The sequence below is a fragment of the Macrosteles quadrilineatus genome, unplaced genomic scaffold (genome assembly GCF_028750875.1).
Source record: "Macrosteles quadrilineatus isolate MER2022 unplaced genomic scaffold, UCM_ALF_1.0 Scaffold_4__1_contigs__length_99947679, whole genome shotgun sequence".
NCBI classification, from domain to species: domain Eukaryota; kingdom Metazoa; phylum Arthropoda; class Insecta; order Hemiptera; family Cicadellidae; genus Macrosteles; species Macrosteles quadrilineatus.
The window spans coordinates 85,985,490-86,007,691 of NW_026542597.1; the positions used below are offsets into that span (position 1 = coordinate 85,985,490).

The 22,202-nt window shown below is 36.0% G+C and overlaps 1 protein-coding gene across 2 annotated transcripts; it reads left to right on the forward strand.

The window, feature by feature from the left end:
* Nucleotides 1-1,755: 1,755 nt before the first annotated feature.
* Nucleotides 1,756-21,052, forward strand: LOC128993347 (protein obstructor-E-like). Of its 2 annotated transcripts, none has more exons than XM_054417192.1 (5): nucleotides 1,756-1,857; nucleotides 13,416-13,628; nucleotides 14,174-14,362; nucleotides 15,133-15,337; nucleotides 20,893-21,052. In XM_054417192.1, exons 1-5 carry the CDS (start codon nucleotides 1,803-1,805, stop codon nucleotides 20,945-20,947), a joined length of 717 nt encoding a protein of 238 aa, XP_054273167.1. In that variant the 5' UTR covers nucleotides 1,756-1,802; the 3' UTR covers nucleotides 20,948-21,052. The 2 variants fall into 2 exon arrangements, with proteins under 2 accessions (XP_054273167.1, XP_054273166.1); XM_054417191.1 differs by lacking the exon at nucleotides 20,893-21,052 and adding an exon at nucleotides 16,647-17,189.
* The last annotated feature ends 1,150 nt before the right edge of the window (nucleotides 21,053-22,202 follow it).

Genomic DNA, 22,202 nt, shown 5'->3' on the forward strand with positions numbered 1-22,202 from the left:
TGAACATTGTATCCATAGTTTAAGCTTACATCAACATTTTGTTTACAATTGCTTATTGCCTGAGCATGGACGGCCCAGGCAGATTACGTTGACCCTAGTCATTGGAGGGGAGACCACCGTAGTCCTGTAGATCCGGCGTTCCTGCCTAGCCGAGACAAGGTTGACCAGGCAGTAACCTCAGAAACGGAAGGTCTACATCCTTTAATCACACTGTAATTTCGTTAAAATATATTTCCCAAGGGTAATATTGTAATTCAGACGGATGTGTGAGGACACTATTTTGTCAACATTGGTTACGTCATGTTGGGAAAATTTATTGAAGCGATTTGAACTAAAGGATGTGTATTCATTTGATTTATGTTTTTAAAGACAATTGGTACAATTGGTTACACTGATATATATTTCCTTTTTGAAAACACGTGCGATTCTCTTATTTTCTTAAAATAAGTTGTTTCTTACCCTGCTATCCTAAATTTGTTATAGCCTCTCAAAAAACTACACTCCTAACAATCACATGCTTATATTTCTGAAACATACATCTTTTGATACACATCAAACATGCAGGTGAAACCTTTCTTTCAAAAATTCCTCAAATATACATTTTTATCAAAAAATACAACCACTTTTTCCAACTCCTAATACATATTGTTCTGCATCTCCTAATATCCTAGTCTTTCTCACTTTCCCAAAAGATACACTTTCTTCCGTGAATTTTATAAGTCACACCTTCTTCAAGTCTTAAGACGGAACTCTTTCCGAAACTCTAAAAACAAAAAAAAACCTAAAAACATCTAAAACCTTTAAACTCAATTTAAACCATTTTTAAACACACAGGATCTCAAACTTGTAAACCTCTATCTTTTTCCTGCAATTCCAAAACCTTCAATTTTTGCTACTTCTAAAACCTACACTGCTCTTACATTTCTAAAATATACACCTTACTCAACTCCAAAAACCGATATCCTTCTACAAATCCTAGAACCTACAAGTCCAAAAACCTATACTTTCTTCAACTTTCAAAAGATTAATTATCTCATACATATGAATCATATACCTAAATATACAGTTTGATGGTGCAACTCCTAACCAAAAATAAGAAAAGGACAAGGAACCAAAGGACCAAATGAAGGAATTTGTTTTAATACAACAAACAACATACACATTATCCAATTCCTAAAACCGACACCTTCAAAAACTAAAACCTACTCTTTCTTAAATTCCAAAACCTACAACTAATCCAACTCCTACAACCTTCTTCGATTCCTAAAACCTACCAGTCAAAAACATAAACTATATTCCTGCACCTTCTTCAATCCCTATCTGCCTACACCTTCATCTACATAGAACATAAATTGCTTGATTTTGTCTAGTCATTCACTTCCTTTTAAATTGATAAAAATGAAACATATATATATATATATAACTAAAAACAGTACATTAAGGACTCCTAAAACCTATACTTCAACCTCAACAAACATACACTTTCTACAAAAACACTTAAAAAACTTAGGGGCCAAAACATACACCTTATCCTCCTCCTCAACCTTCTTCGATTCCTGAAACCTACACTTTCAAATATATACACTTTCTTACAACCTTTTCAACCCCTAAAACATTTCTACAAAACCTACACTATATATATATATACACTAAGCACTCCTAAGCCTCCAAACCACCCCAGTGGCCGGGGTAGCCGCGCGCTGGAGGGGTGCTCACCAGCCACCACGAGCTCCAGGTCACTATATAAGCGCGCCACGGTCGTTCCTCGACAGTAACTCACCGTCTCTTGTAGTGTGTGCATCATGATCTTCAGGATGAAGCTGGTAGCAGTAGCAGTAGTGGTGCTAGCGACTTACGGTACGTCGAGTGTGGAATACAGTGAAGTGTTCAAGTGTTTCAAAACAGTTGTTTGTAGGTTGTGTGATAACGTTTAGGGGATTAAAAAATGTTTAGGTTAATGTAATTGTTTATGTATTTGTGCAAAAAGTATTGTTAAAAGGGTTTCACCTTTTAAAAATATTTGGGGATTTCCTACTGAGTGGAAAATTTAGGGTATTTTTTATTTATGAAAAACATAATGTGCATCAAAATTATGATGATTTAACACATCACAATTTCTTATGCACATTATTTTTTTTTATAAAAAAAATACCCAAAATTTTAAAACTTCATATAACCATTTTGATCGTGAATTAACCTTTTACGGGATGTAAATAAAAATACGTTTGATAACACATTCGAATTTCCAAGTGTTGTATGTTAGTAAGTACAATGATGGCCAAAAAGTTATTTATTTTTTTACTCATGAAAAATATCAATTAACTGCTCGATATTTTCTTAACCAAAAGTGAAAAAAATTATTTGCATTGGCCTAGTTTAAAAGAAAGGGGTGTATTTTTTCTTTTATAAATTTACTAAAACAGTTTATTTTGTATTTCAAACGTTAACAAAATAGGTTTTTGCACGGTGAAAAAAAAACAGAAAACGTTAATTTAACTAAATTCAATTAATGTTTTTTTCTGATTATCCATTATTATATTTACATTGGGATTAGAGAAAAAAGTCGTTATTGTTTAAACGTGCTGTTTCGTAATATGATATTTCTATAGGTGAGAGAACAATAGTCAAACAAAATATTGATCATAAAAAACACGAAATTTTTTATATTGTATATGTTTAAAATACTTATAAATTTTCAATATCCAGTATTTTATCAGTTATTTCAACAACAAAATCAGTTTTTTTAGAGGAAATGTGTGCGTGTTTCGATACAGTTTTTATTAAGATCATACAAACAACTGTTTTGACTTAAGGTAATTTTTAATGGTATCTTTCATTAAGCTCAATATAAATAGATTACTAGTTTAGCTATTTACAAAATTGAGGCTTTAGAAAAAATTGTCATCAATGTTTATATTTTTTTTACAGGCATTTGTTGTTTTTATCTAATATACCATCCCACTTTACTCTATAAAGAAGTAATTAATTGGTTACTTTGTCATCCTTATCTTTTTCTATTGCCATGCAAAGACAAAAAAATTACTTTGCCGGTATCATTTTTGAGGCGTATTTAATAATATCGTTTTAATCTGAAATCACAAACACTTTTTTTTATATATAATCCGATGTTTAATATGCATGCGTAACTATTTCACTACATAATTGTATAATGTTTATTAATACATACAATCAACAATTAATTAATTATATTTTATCATTACACTTGAATTTATATTAGACTTCTATATATTAATGCGATGGAATTTATAGATTTCAAAATTTAAGTTTCTTCTACCGGTCAATCAATATTTCTTTAGACATTGATCATTCATAATTTGTCAAATGAATGATGTATCAATGACAAAATCTATCCTATAGGCTGATAAAAAAATAATGGTAAAATAATAAACATGAAAAACTAAATGGTCCAATTACGACACGTATGATAAAATATACACTAAAAAAATATATTATACACTCTGAAAATAAATATAAATAAATTTATATTTATAAACTTCACAAATGGTTTTAACAATTTATTGTAATCAAATCATCCCACCATCGGTGTTCTCTTTATATCAGGGCTATACAATTCTTCGGATGAAATACATTTAAGATTTGATACTAATGACAAATCTCACCAAATTTCTAATGAAATATTTAACGTCTTTTCAAAATTGTCTTCAAATTAGTTTGAAGGTAATTCGGTTGGTTTAAGTTGAAGCATACATATTTCAGATTGTTGCAAACGTACAAATTTTCAGTAATATGAATGATGGACCTTATTAATAACTATCTATAAACATTATTTTTCGAATCATTTTTTAACCCGTATCTGAATTAGTTATAGTGTGGAAATGGTATCCTAGTAGCTTTAATACTGATTAATACTATCGTTTTTTGCGTATTAGTGATTACAAACCTAATAGCAGTTACAGCCCGTTACTAGGGTTAGTTTTACCCATGAAAGCATTGTGAATTACATCACATACATTTACGCTTTGTCATGCTTTCAAACTGCTGATGTGTTCGTATGACAGTTTAACTAAGCCATGTAATAAACGGAGTTCATCAAAAGAGTTTAAATAGATAACCCAGGACTAAATTAGCTAATTAAGCTGAGAAGCCAGGGATTGTTATCTCTAAATCTAAATCACATTTTCAATGGCTTAAAATGCTAACGTGTACACCCTGTAACCCACAACTGTATATAATTTATACAACAAATACGTTTCTATTAACGTTAGTTTTAAGACACGTGATTTTTTTATAAAAACATTTTGTTACAGTCTAAAACACTATACATGTAGCGTTTGGTTTATCTTATTTTTATTTGTTTCCTCTTTGTTTCCTTTTGTTTTATACCTCCAAACCCGGTACATACACATTCCTCTCTTTTTTGGAAAATAATTCTTTGTATGCTCTTGGGTTCACACAACAAGCTACCAATTATTGGAACTGTGAACGATGATTAACGTAGTGACCACGTACTTTAGACAGCCCAAAACACTATCTATATATAATTTGGTTCCTCTTGATTCCTTTTGTTTCCTCTTGAACAAAGAGGTTCCTCTTTGGTTCCTTTTTTTTATATCCCAAACCTCGTAACTACATATTCCTCTCCGCTTGGGAAAAAAATCTGTGGGTGTTCTTGGTTTCACACCACAAGCTACTTTAAACGATTATTTTCGTAGCGACAACGTATTATAAACACTACTCAACCATTCCTATCCTTCGCTGTTGTTTTCACTGGTTATTCCCTATTTTATTTCAACCGGAGCAGAAACTATCGTGGCCGGCGGGGCTCATTTACACTTGATAAATAATGCCAGGAAGGAAAGTTGAAGCTGTCGCAACAGCGCCGAGGGCGACATGTCGCAACCCGGCTGAACCGAGGCCTAAACAGTACAGCCCCGGGCTACTATTGTTTGGGCGCCGAACTGTTTTTGGACACATTCCCGAGATATTATGACACAAAATATCTGGTTGTGTCACTAACTCGTCCTTAAGAATGAGATCTTTGGAATTTGCGACAAAATAAACATTGGAATTGTCCTTAACTTTGTTGCAACGAGTGGAATTTTAAAAAATTATGATTTTTCTATGTGCATTAGAGTAGAGTTTGGCTAAATAATGAAATTTTAATATCAACATTAATAGGTACTTCCAAGCTATGTTTTCAAGTGGATGAGACAATTTTCAGATTAATGTTCTCCCCTACAAGCATTTATGATTCTGTTCCAAAAACAAAGCTTACAAAATGTTTGCCGAAATCGTGTTAATTACCAAATACTATGTTAGTTTAAACTACGACTGCTAACATTTTGGATGAAACAGTCAACTTCCATAATTTTTACTTCGGATGGCAAATAAATTAAACAAATCGCCCCTACATTTCATACAGTATTCGTTTTAACTGGTTAGATTTTTTTACATAGTTGGTAACCCTGCAATCTGTAGCAACTGTCAGCTGTTTTCTAACGCTCAGCTGATTGTTGTCTCACTCACTTTCACGTCTGTAATTGCCAACTGCCCACCCAGAGACCCACTTTTGCTTTCCTCGTCCTTCTCCGGCAACTTCCGCTTGTAAACAAAACGAAACAGGAAAACTTAGCGTGAATAAAGTTTGTTACAATAAAGTTAATAAAGTTGTTAGAATAAAGCAAAACGATACAATTATGGTTTACTAGTAATTTCTAATTCAGCTTCATTTGTGTTTAAATCTGTGGTGATTCATACAGGTTTTATTCACTTTTGTCATGAAAGCTAAAAGACCTTATGGATTTCGGTTTCAAACAAGATTTGTCAAAACTACGTGTAATTTTTACGTTTTGTATTTTTAATATACTAAATGTTGGGATGAAGCTAAATAGATCAACTCCAGCTTTAAAATATTGTAGGGAAATCTAAGATTTTCTTCACAGCAACCTTCGATCAACCCTAATCTGTATGTAATCGGTCTCATTGATCCAAGTGCGTGGAAGGTTTATTTTTACTTTTGATTACCATACCATTAGTAGTCTATCAATTCACCGTCAAAATCCACTTAAAGACCAATTCCTTCCGCGTAAAAATTCAACCACCTAAAACAATCAACACAACACTTGCAAAACATCGGGATTCTCCAGAGCTAAAAATAAACAACAGCTATAAACGGTGAAGAACTACGCAGCAAACAAAATTACCTTAACCGCTAGAACGGTTAATCTTCAACCGCAAAGATTACCTATTGCGTCACCAGATTCTTGAACTTTCGTCCTTGCAGAAAAGGTCGGTTTATGCAACTTATGGGACGTTCACGGTTGTGGGAAGATGATATTGCACATGTGTGCAATGTTGCAGAAGTTCAAAGTTTAGATTGCATAACGATACGTTGGTCAAAGTGGACAAATATTGATTTAGGTGAAAAACATGATGTTTTCGTCATACTTGTGAGTATTGATATACTGATAGTAGGATCTTTGAAACTGCAAATTACATCGTTTGGGTCATAGTGTGACAATTGACTTAAATCTTTGACCAGTTATGTTCAAATTTGCAAAATGATAACTGCACTATTTCAAGAAACGGGTCTGATACTAAAAAATTTGACAGCGTAGAAAAAGTACAGTTACAGTAAACTCTGAAATACATTGTAAAATTAACCTCAACTCCTGCAATTGCCCTAAATTTGGTTAGGCAAATAATACTGTACCATTATATCAATCGTTGAACATTAAAATCGTCCAGGACAACTGGAAGTATTGCCAACTCTTTCCCTACAAATGCATCGTTTCACACAGCAATTTACACCTAAACCCAAACGATGTAACAATTGCTTACAGAAATAATCTTGTCAAACCTTGTTTGTTGTCAACCAACCTTATCGCTAACATGCGTAAACATCATAATTAGCAGTCATTGGTTTCCAGTTGTTAAACACCTCTTAGCAATCATGGAACTTCTTGTAGCTGATTTCCATTGGAGTAGTTGATCATCACTTTTTAATAGTTTTGCAATTTATTTTCCGTGGCTAAATTTGTGTTTTTTTCTAATGTTGGGTTGGAAAAGATTGTTTGTGTTTTAAAAGTCTGTTTAAATGTGTCTACAACAAAAATAGTCAGGTTATTTTTTCCTATCTTACACAATGAGAGTATGTTAGAACGTTTATATTTCCAGAAGCTTCATTTTACCTTTCATTTCATTTTTCACCTTGTTTCATTTTAAGGTGTCACTCTTAGAAAATATTATCCTTTATCAGTTAAGTATGAAACCAACCAATCAAAGAATCCTTTTAGACAACGAAACTGAATATGAACCTGATCAGTGTGGAATATGTGATGACCTATGTAGCCTTTTCACTAACTGTTTCTTCATTTAGGGCCATTTATTAAAGCCCTCATTGGGTTTTACTGGGTCTTTCTCGTTGATTTTCAAATTTACTCTATCCACTCAGCTACAATCCTTACTCGGCCAATCTTTTCCCAACCTCTGCAACACCCAGTTCGGCCTACTTGACAAGGCATTAAGTTTAGAAAGTGGCAAATGCTGCTCCAAAAGCGGTTCGTTAACATGAAAGCTTCTATCATGTCTTCATCCTCATAATTAACTAACCTTTTACCGCCATTAATGTTTCCCTGCGCTCTACGCTCCAGTGGTCACCTTTTCCGGCGATTGACTCAGATTTTCACAGGATTTCGGAGAGATTTTTTACGACCCGTAAAAGTTTTTAGAGTGATTAACGAAATGTCACTTTTCTATACTCAAGAATTATAACAAGGTAAAGATGATGAACTGAATGTTAATTCGGTCCGATATGAATTCGATCATGGAACACTCTTCAAAGGCTTATTCATTTTAATTGGGCAAGAGATCTCATGGATTGGACGAACTTAGTTTCGGATGCTATTTGTACCCACTTATCGTAACACATATCTTAGACTGACAAAAATACACTATCTCATATTTTCGTAAAAGTTGAAATTGAAGTTAGGTCTAATTAGATCAAAACCATAAATCCGTTTTCACCCAGTATTTATTGACCAAGTTAAACAGTTTCAGGGCTTCCATTGATTGAAATTGCATTTTAACTCTATGACTCTTCGTGGTAGTTGTGTTCAATGATTTACCCAACTACCGTACTTTAAAATCAAATTGCATTGACCCTTAACACTTATTAAACACCTCATCTAAAGTGCATGCTATCTCAGTCTCAGTCTCAGATTTTCATAAAATATGGCATTGAGGTTAGGTATTTTCTACATTTCTTTAAGAATTTAACTAATTGAAGTTTGAAAAGTCTTGTTTCTAAATAAGATAGTCCATATCGAATTTCCTACACGATCCTTTTTTATTTTGTCGACTCTCCGTATCGTTTCCACCATGTCAGACCCCCCATGGCCCATGGCCGGTCAGTGACTCACCCTCTGGTAATCATTCCAGACAATGCCTAGGTTGTGAGAAGAATCACCGTGCAAAATGAAATTGCCTCTGCCGCAGCATTGATAGTAAAAGCGGCTGTAGCCTTGGCGGGTGAACGACTTCTGTGGAGACTTTAACGCTGCTTGAGTGGTTTTGATTTTCAATAAACTTCATGTTGAAATTTTCTTGTTGAAGTAGGGACGTGTTTTTTTAATGTTCTCCTACGTTAGGATCCTCTTCAACAGAGAGACTTCGTGAGGAGTTAAAAAATCGATTTGGTTAGGTTTTTGTGATAACCTTTTTAAACATTTTACAAACGGTGGAAGTGAGATAGCTTTTTTAATTGCAATTTACTATCAGTTAGTGGACGATTTATGCAATGCAGTTTACCTTTGAATTCACCGACACTATAATCCAATCTAACCCCTCAGTACTTAAATTGAGTTTGTTATTCCAAGTTCTGGTTTCTTCTTCTTTTGGTTCGTGATAGGTTTCAAAATCGTAAAATTTCACATGCCTTCCAGAAATATTTACAATGAGCTTACTTCAAGCATTTATGCATGGTTAGACCAGGGAATGGTTATCTAATGTAAATAGTCCGACCAAACCCACCAATCACCGGTGTCACTGACCGAGGTTTTCACTTTCGTTCCGCCGAGTCCGCCCCTGGAGTCGAGCCAGCCGAATTCTGAGGAGTCGAACTGCATAAATCATTCCTCCACTTCCGCGTGGCTGAAATATGTCCTCAGTTCTCACACTCCTGGGTGGTAACCCATGCCAATACGCTCCCAAGAAACGTGATCTGTTTTCAAGTCTTAATTACATTCCAGTGTGATGAATCGTAAAGCTGTAATGTAGTCAAATCAAGAGAGGAAGAAGATTTTCATTGCCAAGAAGACACTAAAGCGCATGTTGTAGATGAGTCTAAAAGTAGAACCTCCTCGAATACCCTATATTATCTCTTGTTGAAATTTATTGGAGAGCAGAAGCACATTTTTTCAATTTGGCTCATTTGAAGAGCTCCCATTTATCAAAATTAGGATTTTGGTATTTCATTAAGTGCTCTTCAAGTTCTCCACAAAAATAAAGTTCGTGTGCCCAATATTTGATCACAGCGTCTAAGAATTTGACCTCACTCAACAATGTGAATCACACTTCTCCAAACTAACCAAATGATACACGTAATCGTTAGGCAATTACGTTGTTTGTTCCAAAATACGCAAGGGTGTATTTATCTCCAGTGCGCAGTAGCCTCGCTCCAGGCTTGTCCCAGTAGTCTCGCAGTCAAGGTCACCTCAAGGTGATAGCCGCAATCAAACCGCACATCGCCTGCGGGAAAGTCACCTCATCTTGTTCTGCTCATATCTCAGATCGGTTCCTAACTTTCCCTGCGCCACTTTCCTCCTGTATTTTGTACTATTTCTAATTGGAGTTGGCCCATCAACCACATGTTCAGTTCTGCATGAGCGACAGCGCTTTCTGCCTTGACGGTCCTGTGAGTTCGATTCACTTTCATCTGAGGAATGTTCCACATCAGTATTCCTAATCAAGATTTCAAGTGTTGTCAGACCATTGTGACGAAAATCATTGGTTTTGTCTTGTAAACTTTTCTTCGTGGTGCAACCTTCAAGTTCCTAGCTGCAAGCATTGAATGTTCCAAAGGGTTCCAATCCTCTGCCATTCTTCACATTCCTCTTGACAATCAACTGGTCGTCGTCCCGGTTTCGGACGCATCTTGAGCAACTGACCGAGATGTGCCTTTGACGGAATGTCGTTTCTCGTTTGGCGATTAGAAACATTCTCACGTCCAAACATTGAGCAACTGTTGGGTGTCTTGCGAGGCTTGCCAAAGCGATTGCTCATGCTGGATATTTACTGGTAATCCCAACTGGTATTTAAATTTGACCCCTACAAGTTGACCTGAGAGGATTGCGAAAATCAAGGAACGTAGGTTCTGGGGAACAAGTGTAGATGAGCGCTTAGTTAGGCAGGTGAAATTTGTGTTGCTAAAGAACATTGATCCTAACTCAATTATGCTACCAATCCTTTAAGAAAACATACATTTAACTCGCAAAGTGAATCAATTATGATTATTTCAAATTTGTTTAAGTTAGTGTAAAAAAAATCCGCATTCCTCTCAATCGATACGGAAACCCAAAAGCTGTCATATGAGGAAAGTCACTTGATCCTTCGTAACAGACAGGAAGTCCTTGGTTGACATTCATTTGGATTTTTGCTCGCCTAAAAAGTCACCTTGTGCCGAATATAGGCTTGTATAAGTTGTTTTACCAGATTCAAGTCACTCCTACAGTCGTGACACTGACTGCTTCTTGTGCAATGGCGGAAGTGATTCCGGTGTAGAAAAACAGTGTACCAAAAAGGATATCTTAATTGATTGCTTCTACGGTCATTCTTGTGGGTGGGTTGGTGGGTTTCTTTTGTTATCAAACCTATAATCGTGTTCACTATATGACTTATGTTTCTTGTTGTGTAATTCTGTGATCTTCTCTAGAAGTGAATGAGGCTGAAGTCATATTTAACAAAAGGATAGTAACTGCTAAATTGTATTAGTAGTTGTAGGATAGTAACAGTAGTAAATTCTTGGAGATCTACAAGCATCATAAAGTGGAATTCATGGTTCGGAACTAAGGTCATCATAATCTTTATGACGCTCTGAAATTTAGGAGAGGAGGTTTAAAAAAGATGGGTTTCTGAATAAACCCAAAAAAGATGGGTTCTGAGTATTGATGCTAGTTCACCAAGCGTATTTAAGAATTGGGGGTTTTGACCCTATCCACCTACTGTACTTTCAACTCTGGCCACTCAATAGTCAATCTACGGTGTACAAACAAGCCAAAATTATTTATATCAGAGTGAAAGCTGTTGATGAATGAAGTTCAGGGCGTGACACGAGCTCCTTCGGTCCACTCTCTCTGTTCAGTTCGTAACCTTTCCAGCCTTACGTCACCCTTACATAAGTCGGCATACCAGAGAAAGCCTATACTATTAGCATACTGGCTGTAAACCAGACGGTCTAACCAGGGTAGTAGGACTAGGGCGGCTTCCTGGCCTACTCCCACTACTGACGAATTTCTTCGACACATCTCGTTTAGAAACTTGTTCCCCAAATTTACGTAACGGCAAGAGTTTCCAAAATGTATTCCTGATCTTTCACTAATGGATGGTTCCTGTGACAATCAGTCATTCGTGATGCGGGTGGGTCCGGCGGAACTGAGATCAGGAAACTGTACGCACGTCCAGATAATGGTCGGTCTACACTTTCCTCGCACCACTTTCGACTTCATCCAGGAATCTGACTGGTGTTACGTAACGCTTGCACCATGCGGCCGACACGCTCGATTACGAGGTATTAATTGGTAAATATTTACCAGGAATTAATACACGGGGGAGAAATTAGGTTAGGGTGACGCAACGTCAGCCGGACCGCGACGGATCGAGTGTACCAACTCTGAAAGGTTAGGTTTCGGTGACAAATCGGTGATAAAGACTTGCGGATGGAATGCGCGATGTTATTGTGAGAGGTATTTTGACGATTGGCGATTCTTTGTTGTTTTCGCTTTGTTTACTATTGCGGCGACACCGGTTGCTCTCCTTGAGGTGTTTTGGTTCGTTAGTTCTGTTTGTTTCGCTCCGACGTCCTTGTGAAGTGTAAATCCGATCCTTCTTTAGTGTCTTGTGATCTTTTTACCGTGACTTTAAAGTCAAGGTGGCAAAATTTTAGGCAAATACAGATGTTTCTTTCTGAAAATTGAGAATAGATTCGATCAAAAAGTAATCGAGAATTTTATTTCAAAGATAAATTATGCTAAAAACTTACCCCAAAAGTACGAGAGCACCCAATTTTCAGCTGTCTCATGTTCTTAAACTCTCATAGGTACAAAATTTGACTTAACCGAATTTACCTATCCCTGCCTAGATATAGAGAAAGTAAGAGGTACCGTATCCCATACAAATTTGTCATGAGAAGTCATAACACAAAGAATCCACTGGGAGGTCTTGTTACACTTCAATACTCCCCTAAGATTGCTCCACATCACACCTTCGATAGCTGGAGGGTGCGACTCGTTGCAACAGCTAGACAATGGCCTAGGTCAGGAAGTGTGAGTGTAAACTGTTCCGCAACTACCGTCTACAATTAGCTGGCGGTGAACGGCCGATATCTAGGGCGGGAATCAGGGTGGTCCACCAGCTGATAAAGGTCGATATGAAAACTGCAGTCGTAAAATTTGCGATAAGATCGTGCAAAAATGCCAAGGCTGGATTGCAGGCTGCATGAGTAGTTAAACTCGTCCTGCAAGAAGATTCTTCGTGAAATGTTTTGAAGTAGTAAACACCATTACAGTAAATCTTGTAAACATATCTTCATGGATTGTCAAGAGGAACGTCATAATTCTTCTTGAAGGCCATGATTTTCATGTTTTGCTCGTTTTGATAGGATTATCCAAACTTTTTGCCTCTTTCATACAAGTCCAATGACGATTAGCTGTAACAGACAACATGGTAATACCCAGGAAAGTACTTGTGCGACAATAGGTCCGGGAAAGGACAGTTTGATTGTGTAAGAGGAATGTGGGTGTGTCTGTCGACGCAACACTTGACTGCTCAAACCACTCCATACTTTGCTGACGTGTTTGCCAACTTGACTTTTCGAAGGTTCTTTGCTATTCTACAAATTTTAAGTTTCCTCTATCCTTGCCTTCTAAGAATGATTTTTGTGCTAATAAAACTAATGTAGTATCACTACATAATTATAAACCTTGTTGTCGTCAACCTAAACTGTATAGTCAGAAAATTAGCAAAAGATTTCACGAAAGGACATTGCATCATTTCTTCACGAACTTGCATTGATCGATTTTCATACTTGCAAAATGTGCTGATGAATACTTTATCTGTTAAATTACAAGATGCTGAAATGGATCTCTACTTATACAGTTAATATTCTTTATCTCCCCAACAGTTGCAACTCCAATCACCAATTGTATTTTCGGTTACAGCTAGCGCACAGAAGGAAGACTTCAAATGCCCAGATGACTACGGCTTCTATCCTCACCCGGTGTCTTGTGATAAGTACTGGAAGTGTGACAACGGAGTCGCTGAGCTCAAGACGTGCGGGAACGGTCTCGCCTTCGACGACACAGACCCCAAGTACCTGAAGGAGAACTGCGACTACCTCCACAACGTCGACTGTGGAGACAGGTCACAGCTTGGTGAGAAAACTTCATTTTTAAAGATCATTTGTAATTATTATTGGTCTGAATCCAGGATAAGAAGGATAAGAAGATAATATAAATATAGCATTTTGAAAATCATCCCTTTCTCTCGGGATGTATATATAGCATGTTGGATTTTTGTTTACTTTTCATGTCAGTTACATTTCCGTTCCAGTCTAAGATCTTATGTGCCCTACAGCATATATAATCCAACAAAACAGGACATCTTAATTAATAGAAACATATATGCAGTTTGAAATGAGTTAGAGTGTGTTTGCCGATATGAAAGATTCCAATCAAATGTTCTTCATTGTCGTAAGAAGTGTTTACATACATGGCTTGTGACAAAGTGTTGATTTCTCAGATCTACATTTCCTCAATGATTAAGGTAATGTATTTAGTCCAGCTTCAGCTTTATTTCTTTTACTCCTGGAGCATGCTAAGTCTCAAAAGATTTTGTATCTACTGCAGCTCTTCATTTAACTTAATCAGCTCATTCTTCCAAATAGTTTCTGGAGTCTCAAGCCTCTTTCATTTTCCAGAGCCCCCCATCAGCACACCCAACTGCCCTAGGCTGTACGGTATCTTCCCCGATGAAGTCAAGTGCGACACATTCTGGAACTGCTGGAACGGAGAGGCTAGCCGATACCAATGCTCTCCCGGTCTCGCTTACGACAGAGAAGCCCGTGTCTGCATGTGGGCTGACCAGGTTCCTGAATGCAAGGTTGAAGGTGAGTTTCCGAAAATCTCTACAGAAGGTTCAAACTATATTACCCTAATGAGGAGTTTTTCACCAGATAAATTTCTGAATATTATGTGGTCAAAAAGGGGGTTTCACAAGAAAAAGGAGGAAGACTTGTTAAACGAGGGATGAGGTGATTTTTTTAAGAAGGTGAAATAAAGAGGTACTATTTTTTGTACTAAAAATACAAAAAAACTGTCTGACATTATGCGTTACGGAATGTCTTTCTAAACAAGATGGTGTTTCCAAACAAATGTTATGTGACTTTTAAATAGAAAAGATGAGAAATGAAAGTATAAAAATATTTTTAACCTATGAAATATAAATTTAGCAGGAGAATTGCAAGAGTTAAAAAAAAGTGTGTACGTTGTGTATATTTATTCAGTCCCTAATTAATATTCTTTCCAAAACGAAGAAAATTTTGTTGGCCCTTTTTTCAGTTTTTCATGCAGAGTCTCATCTCCTAATTAAAATCTCAGATCTAATTCTAGCTTTTAGGGTCCACAATAGTGGCATTTTTTTTTTACCAAAGAACCATTAACTCCTTCAAGGAAAACTGGCATAGCTCCTAAATCTTAAAGTGAATTCCGGGATACAATCTGTACCAGTCGCACGGAAGTCTGAGAACCTAACCACTAAACTAGCAACAAACTCAACTGAAGTCTAAAATTTTCCAACCTGATCACTAATTTCAAGATCAGAACCAAAGTTCAGAAAAACCTCGTAAAAACTTTTACAAAGCATTGTTTGCATTTACAGAGGTTGCTGACGGCTTCAGTTGTTCCACCTTCGGCATCTCCGCTGGATCATTCACCCGCCACGCTCACCCTGACGACTGCAGGAAATACTACATCTGCATGGACGGAACCGCCCGGGAGTACGGATGTCCCATCGGAACAGTCTTCAAGATCGGAGATGCTGACGGCACTGGCAACTGCGAAGACCCCGAGGATGTTCCCGGCTGGTGAGTTTAAATATTGATATTTCCCTTTGTTCCGATGACCTTTATTCTAGTGTAGGGACAAAGACGAGATGGTTGCTATGACAACCTTTCGTTGCAATGTCAACCATTGGATGGTATGACAACCTTTCGTTGCTATGCCAACCTTTGGTTGCTATGACAACCCGTCCAGTAGTGGAAGGCTGCTGCTATGCCCATGCCGAGACTAGGAACTTTTGACTTTCGTCCATTTGTATTGTTCACTGCGCCTGATTAATATTTCTTGATTTATGAAACATTACTCAAATACTTAAGGCTTGTAGTCAAGCGATCGGTTGCAGAAGAAAATTTAAGAGGTGTTTGTAGTTTTCATTGAATTGTTGGATAACTTTGTTAATTTATTTTTGATGGCAAAAAAGTTTAAGAATTGAAATAACAAAATAGTTGAAGTTTAGATTGCAATGTCAATTATCCAGCTTTGAAAAAGAAAATAAATTATCATCCCGATTTGAGCACTTATGCATAAAACTGCATTGACCTCAGGGGTACTTAATGTGAAGCTTACACTGGAGGCTCTGGACTTGCTAAGAAATTTTGATGTTTACTCCCTTTCAAATTTGAAAACTAATTAGCCTACTCTCGATCTTCAAGACTTAACTGAAAAATATTATTACGGCAAGATTAGGGAATTCATTCAATAACTGTGACCCTAAAGTCTTGTATATACACTTTTGGGTTTTCAAGGGAACTAGCAACTAAAATGACCCAGTTGCTGCATGAGTCTTGATTTAATTTTGGTTGCTGCATGTGGTGTGTGAATTTTGAATGTCAGTGATAGATTTAGTGTATAATACATTGATTAGCAATAGTGATATAGAATGTAAAACGATTGCACAAACAGAAACACCTTCACTGGCCTTGAAATGAAACCTGATACCAATAACATGAATCAAACAAACAACTTTTATACCACTCCTTATCTTAACACGAGAAAACACATGATAGATTGAGATCTAGATGGGTTACCAGAATTTAATACTTCAAAAGTTTAAATTTTATTAGGTGATTTTGCTCAGTTGTAGACTAATATAATAACGTTATATCTTTTAATGATGCTATTCAAATTCATCATTTTCCTATGGATGAAGAATTACCAAATCTTTAAGCTTATTTTGAAAAAAATGTCAATCATTATAAATTTGTTTCCAACATTCAAAAATAACATTTTCCATCCCAGAAGCTCATTTGTGCTGAGCAAGCATGACCTTTTGCATGTCTAATTACCTTCTCTGGCTCTTTCTTCTCGCTAACTGTAACTCTAACCCGTTCCTAGTGAGGACTACTACGGCGACCTGGACCTGAAGGCCATCAGGAAAAGCGAGCTTCTGGCCGGACTCGGCGCAGGCAGCGGAAGCGGAAGGAGCTCAGCCCCCAAGAACGTCCCCTCAGCCGGACCTTCCCAAAAGGGAGGCTCAACTCGTCCTCAGGCTCAGAGTCCCAGGCCCTCCACAGCCCAGAGCCCTCGGCCATCATCCCCCAAGGACTTTGACGACTCTGCCTAAGCAGAAGTGAAGTGCCTAAAGACTCAGTGATCGGTTCTCTAGAACCAGACTTTCACGACGTTTCTGTCGAAGGCGAAATGGTTCCAAACTCACTCCCTGTTGTTATCCTACAATTTTGTTTTGAGACTGACTTTGGGGCCATCTCGCGAACCAAACCAAAATTATTCAGTTGGTCGTAAGCACTACGGATCGCACTTTAAGTTGCTGTGTCAAACCGTTTATTTAAGTTAATATTTAAGTCATGTAAGCAGTTTGATTCGACCGTTGTATGGTCGGGGCTCTCTAGTGACAATAAATGCTGCCACTTCACCCAAGATGTGCGTTTAATTTACCCTCTCTTTGCATGTGTTTGATTTTCTAACTTTTGGTTTTCTTCGCATGGGTCTCATGCATTGTGGGATTTCTTTTAACAATGTTTCACTGTATAAAACCACAATTGGATTGACTTCTGATTTTCTGTTTCAATAATTTTTAGGCTTTAGGAGTCACATTTTTGTGTTTTAGATCATGCCTGAGACTAAAACTCTTTCATATTCCGTTTGTTTTATTTTACTCAAAGATGTTTTAGGAGACAAATTGTGAAGTTTTCTTAACATGAGTGACAATAATGACTTCAGGTATTAAGGGCAACAAATGTGGAATGAATGTTGAAGTTTTTAGACATAACATACAGCTTGTTTATTCATAACTTTAAATTGTACCATACATTGCCTTTATCTTGTGTACAGCTTAAATAATTCAACAACAAAATAGTAGACTTCAAACAATTCTGACGCTTTTCCATTACTTTTTACAACTCAATTCATAAACATCTTTCTCGACTTTGACAATAATAAACTAAAGGTTATAGATCAGTTTCTGAAAGACTCCAAAACCTAAAGACACAACAATTTGACATAAATGCTCCAATGGTTAAGAGAATTAAAGAACTATGGTATTTTCTTGTAGATCTCGGTAAAAATTTTTGGTTAGGAAGTGGAAGACTTCAAAATGGTGTTCTCTTTCAGGAATATGTTAGGTATAATCAATAAAAAGCGTTAATACCATAATCTACCTTGTGATTTTGGTTTTCTCTTATCGGATAATTCAAAAGTTTCAACAATCTTGTTACATCATCTTCAGATCAATAAAAACCATTTGTTTCATTTTTTTGTACAAAGCAACAAATGTATGAAGAAATGTCAGTTGTTTCTCCTGATCTGAAAATTGTTCAGGAGCATCAAAACACCTATGACACACTCAAGCACCACTTATATAATTTTTTATTCATTTTGTAACTGCCATAAAAGCTCAGTTTATTTAGTCAAGACATAGTTTCACTATTTGAGGGGTCCTTTCTTATAGCAGAACAAAAATGTATCGTTTGGATGACTTTTGACCTATGAATAAATTTTTCGAGAAAAATGTACATCAGATCATCATGTTAGACATTTTAGGTGAACACTGAAGCCTGGTTTTATGGGTTGAGTAAAAGAGAGAGCAAATATTCTAGTTGACACAGCCAATCCCTGCTCACCTAGATTTAGAATTGTGAAATTCGTACAATTAACGTCATAATCAGTTTTGATGACCAGCTTGGGGAAAATGATTTAGGGTTTGGGAGAAGGTGAGTTTTGATAATTAGAAAAGTTGTATATCTCAAAGCTTCACTCCATTTTACTCAAATCTCCTTTTACTGTGACCTCCCTCCCCCCAATGATTTACAGTATAATCTAACCTTCAATCCCCCACTAACTCTCTCTTGTCAATGACTCATGTAAAACAATCTTAAAGACCTTGAACTTGAAGACTTAATGTACAAACATCTAAAATGCAGTAAACAGAGTTGCAGTATGAATTAGACAGTTACAAAATTGGGTATGAGTATTTGAACATTGTAAATAAAAGGATTGCAATAACCATTGAGCTAGAGATACAACTACAGGTAGTACTGGACGGATGAGAATTACGATACGTTGGCCCCGATTGGCTAGGAGATAAAGTACAAGAGATTGTGGGATCGTGCATACATAAATCCATGAGCAAATAAGCTGATTCCCCTAGTTAGTACCAACCAAAAAAAAATAGTATCTCGATTTTCTAGCAGAGTTGCCATTACAGTGCCACTTCCAGTTTCATGTCTAGCCCAGTGGTCATAACATCTAGACCAGTTATTTTTAACCTTTAAAAACAAAATATCAAAAGCTTTTAGAATTCTTTTGGAAATTCGCTTCTAAATAGCTAAGTAAAAAAAGTAATTGTTTCCAAAAAAAGTACTAAGTTATTTCTTTGAGCTTGAGAGGATTGAATTTTGTCTACACAAAAAACTGTCTTTGTTGTAAATCTTTTCTCACATTTCAAGTGTTTAATGAAGCAGTAGTAGCTTACAATGAGATTGCTTCAAGTCCCATAGTCAGATTTAACAATGATAACCATATAAATGTACAGAAGGCTTTGGCTTGTGAAAATAAACATTCAATAACATTATATACTCTTAGTTTTAGTTTAAGTATCAGGTATTCTTTGGTAAATAATATACATAATTTCAAGCACAGCCCTTGAACATTCTAAACCATCCTTCGCCCTTCTTCTATCAAGAATTTTTCATCCAAGGATAGATTCAAAAGATACCGGAGATCTGCTCTTCCCATTAGGCTAAAACTTGAGTGTTAAAAGTCTTGCATCTAAACCATATTCAAATCAGATTTCTTAGTAAACACTGTTGAACCAATTCAACTATGAGAAAAGTTTTTTAATCAAGGGCCGTTTGGTTGCTTTGCGTTTTTTTTTTCAGTTTGTTGGGTTTGTGCCGCAAGGAGGCACCTCGCCGCTTACTGGCATAATATTTGTGAACAGAGGGACACCATTTGCAGATCTGTAGCTGACGTAGACTTTGCTTTGTGTTTTAAAAAGTTTGTTGGTTACTGAAACCCCACCACGTGCCAGATAAGATCAGTTATGTTGTTTGATTACAAGAAACATATCCGATGCCGACATTCATCACCAGACGACTAAAGGCTATGGCCCTAGAGCAATGTGTGAGATTAAAGTACGGAAATGGATTATGGAGTGTAAAAGTTTCTGTGAAAACCCTTTTCCTTGGAGTTCTTGTGTGAGAAGTCTGGGTACCCACCAAAAACAATACCTTCCTAAATGAATATTTTCACAGCCATTTTTAAACTCCTTAGCACATTTCTGAACATTCCCCTCTATTAGGGCCATAAGCTTCCGTCATCTGGCGATGAATGTCAGCAAGATAGGTTTCTTGTGGTCAAAAACATATCACTATGTTGCACGTGGCAGGAGATAAATTTAAAAAATGTTAAAAACTGTGAAAAGTAACAATACACAGATGTAAATTGAGTCATTCTGTTTCATAAAAAATGATTAAGCAGCGAGCAGCCTTGTTTTGACATACACACTAACTACAGAGCTGTTACTGGCCTGTTATGCAAACTACGCATAAACAGACTTACTTAAAAAACCACCCGCGATATTCAAATTAGAAATCTTTCTTCAAACACTATGAACCTTTCTAAATCTTGTCTTCATTTCTGAATGACCTCTCCCCCAACATTGTCACATAAGTTAATTTTATGGGGGGGGGGGATAATCCATTGTTTAAATTCTAACTCTCAACCTGTTGGCAATCATCAGTTCTACATTGAAGTCTACAGTATACACCAATAACTTATAACCATCCTTTGGATCAAGGATAATTGTTTATCCTTTTAAATTACAAAAAAGTATGTCAAATACATTATCTGAGAAGCCAAGTGATTAAAGCGCTCGCCTTCAACTCAGAAGGCTTCTGGTTCAATCCTCAGAGTGACCAATTATGTAATTTATCTTGTCTGTTAATTTTTATGATCCTCAAACTAAAGGACATTATTTAGTAACAAGACTAGGGTTTTAACTCCCTTACATTTTAATTTGCGGATGGAATGGAAACACACAAAATAAGAAAATAGCAGTTTAACAAAATAACTACATATGGTATTCTAAAAAAATTACAATCTAATTATTTTTTCTTTCCAGTGAGGACTATTACGGAGACCTAGATCTGAAGACGCTCAAGAAACTCGGCCTGTGAGGACCGAAGCTATGCAACAAGTCACAGTACCTCATTCTCTGTCTTGCAGACAGACAAGGCCACACTTGTATATAACAACAAACGACTGAGCTTGTATAGATATCAGGATCCATTTAGTTTTAGGATAATTTATCATAATAAACGTTTTAGTCTAAGTTAACCTCTGGTTTGTTAATTTCCTTCTTAGTTTGCACTCCGATGAGTAAAAAGGTTGAAATGGGGAACAATTGCCCTCTCGTGACTCTTCTTAATTGGTAGTAAACAAATCTGAACTTCAATGACTTAACGCCATAGACTTAACTTAAGAATCATAATGCGTGTGGTTAAATTCAATAAACTACTGAGTTCAAAATCACAATGTTTATTCGCTATGTACAAATATCAAGCAGATCAATCTGTACATCCCAGTACAATATTTACAATTTATAAAATGGAAAATATATACAAGACAAAAATATAATATAAGCAACGTAAATAAATTAACAAGAACCTAATCTTCAACTAAAAATAAATTATCAAGAAATTACAATTTTATGTTTTTACAACTAAACAAAATTGCGTTATTACAAAATGAACCAGTTGAATGATTTTCAGGTGTATTCAAAATACAAAACAATTTCACTATTTTGCCTTATACAAAATTCACATTTATGTTCCTAGGATTGCTGCTACAAAAATATCAAAGCTCGAAAAAGTGGTGACATGAATCTAAAATTTTATACTTTCTATTTTAAAGATATTAAAATTTATCTAATACAAAATTTTTAAAATTTGTGCATTTTATTATTTTAATTTTACAGTGAATGTGAATAACAGTTTTAAATCTGTTTCCCATAGGGCAACAGCAAATTTCCCATAGGGAATAAGCTATTTTCTATCATAAACCTGCATAAGGCAAAAGTGACTATTTGCTATTTTTTTTCTAAAATGCAACAAATAAAATGTTTAAACTATTCCAAACTACATTTTATAAACTAATTCTGTGACATGAGCAAATCGGTAATTATTTCCATTACATGCTTCATTTAAAAAAATCAGATTAAAACATTTATGTTTGGAATTGGTTATTTGAAAAAATGGTCAAGTTAAAGATAGGAAAATTTTAAACAATGATTAAACATGATTGTTTTGTACTCAAAATGTCTTATGGAACAAAATAATCTCATCACTAGGGCCTGAAGTGGCTCTTTTAGACACAAGCAACAATAGACGTCCTCGACTCAAGCTAATTTTGTTTTGCCCTTAGGAGGAAAGA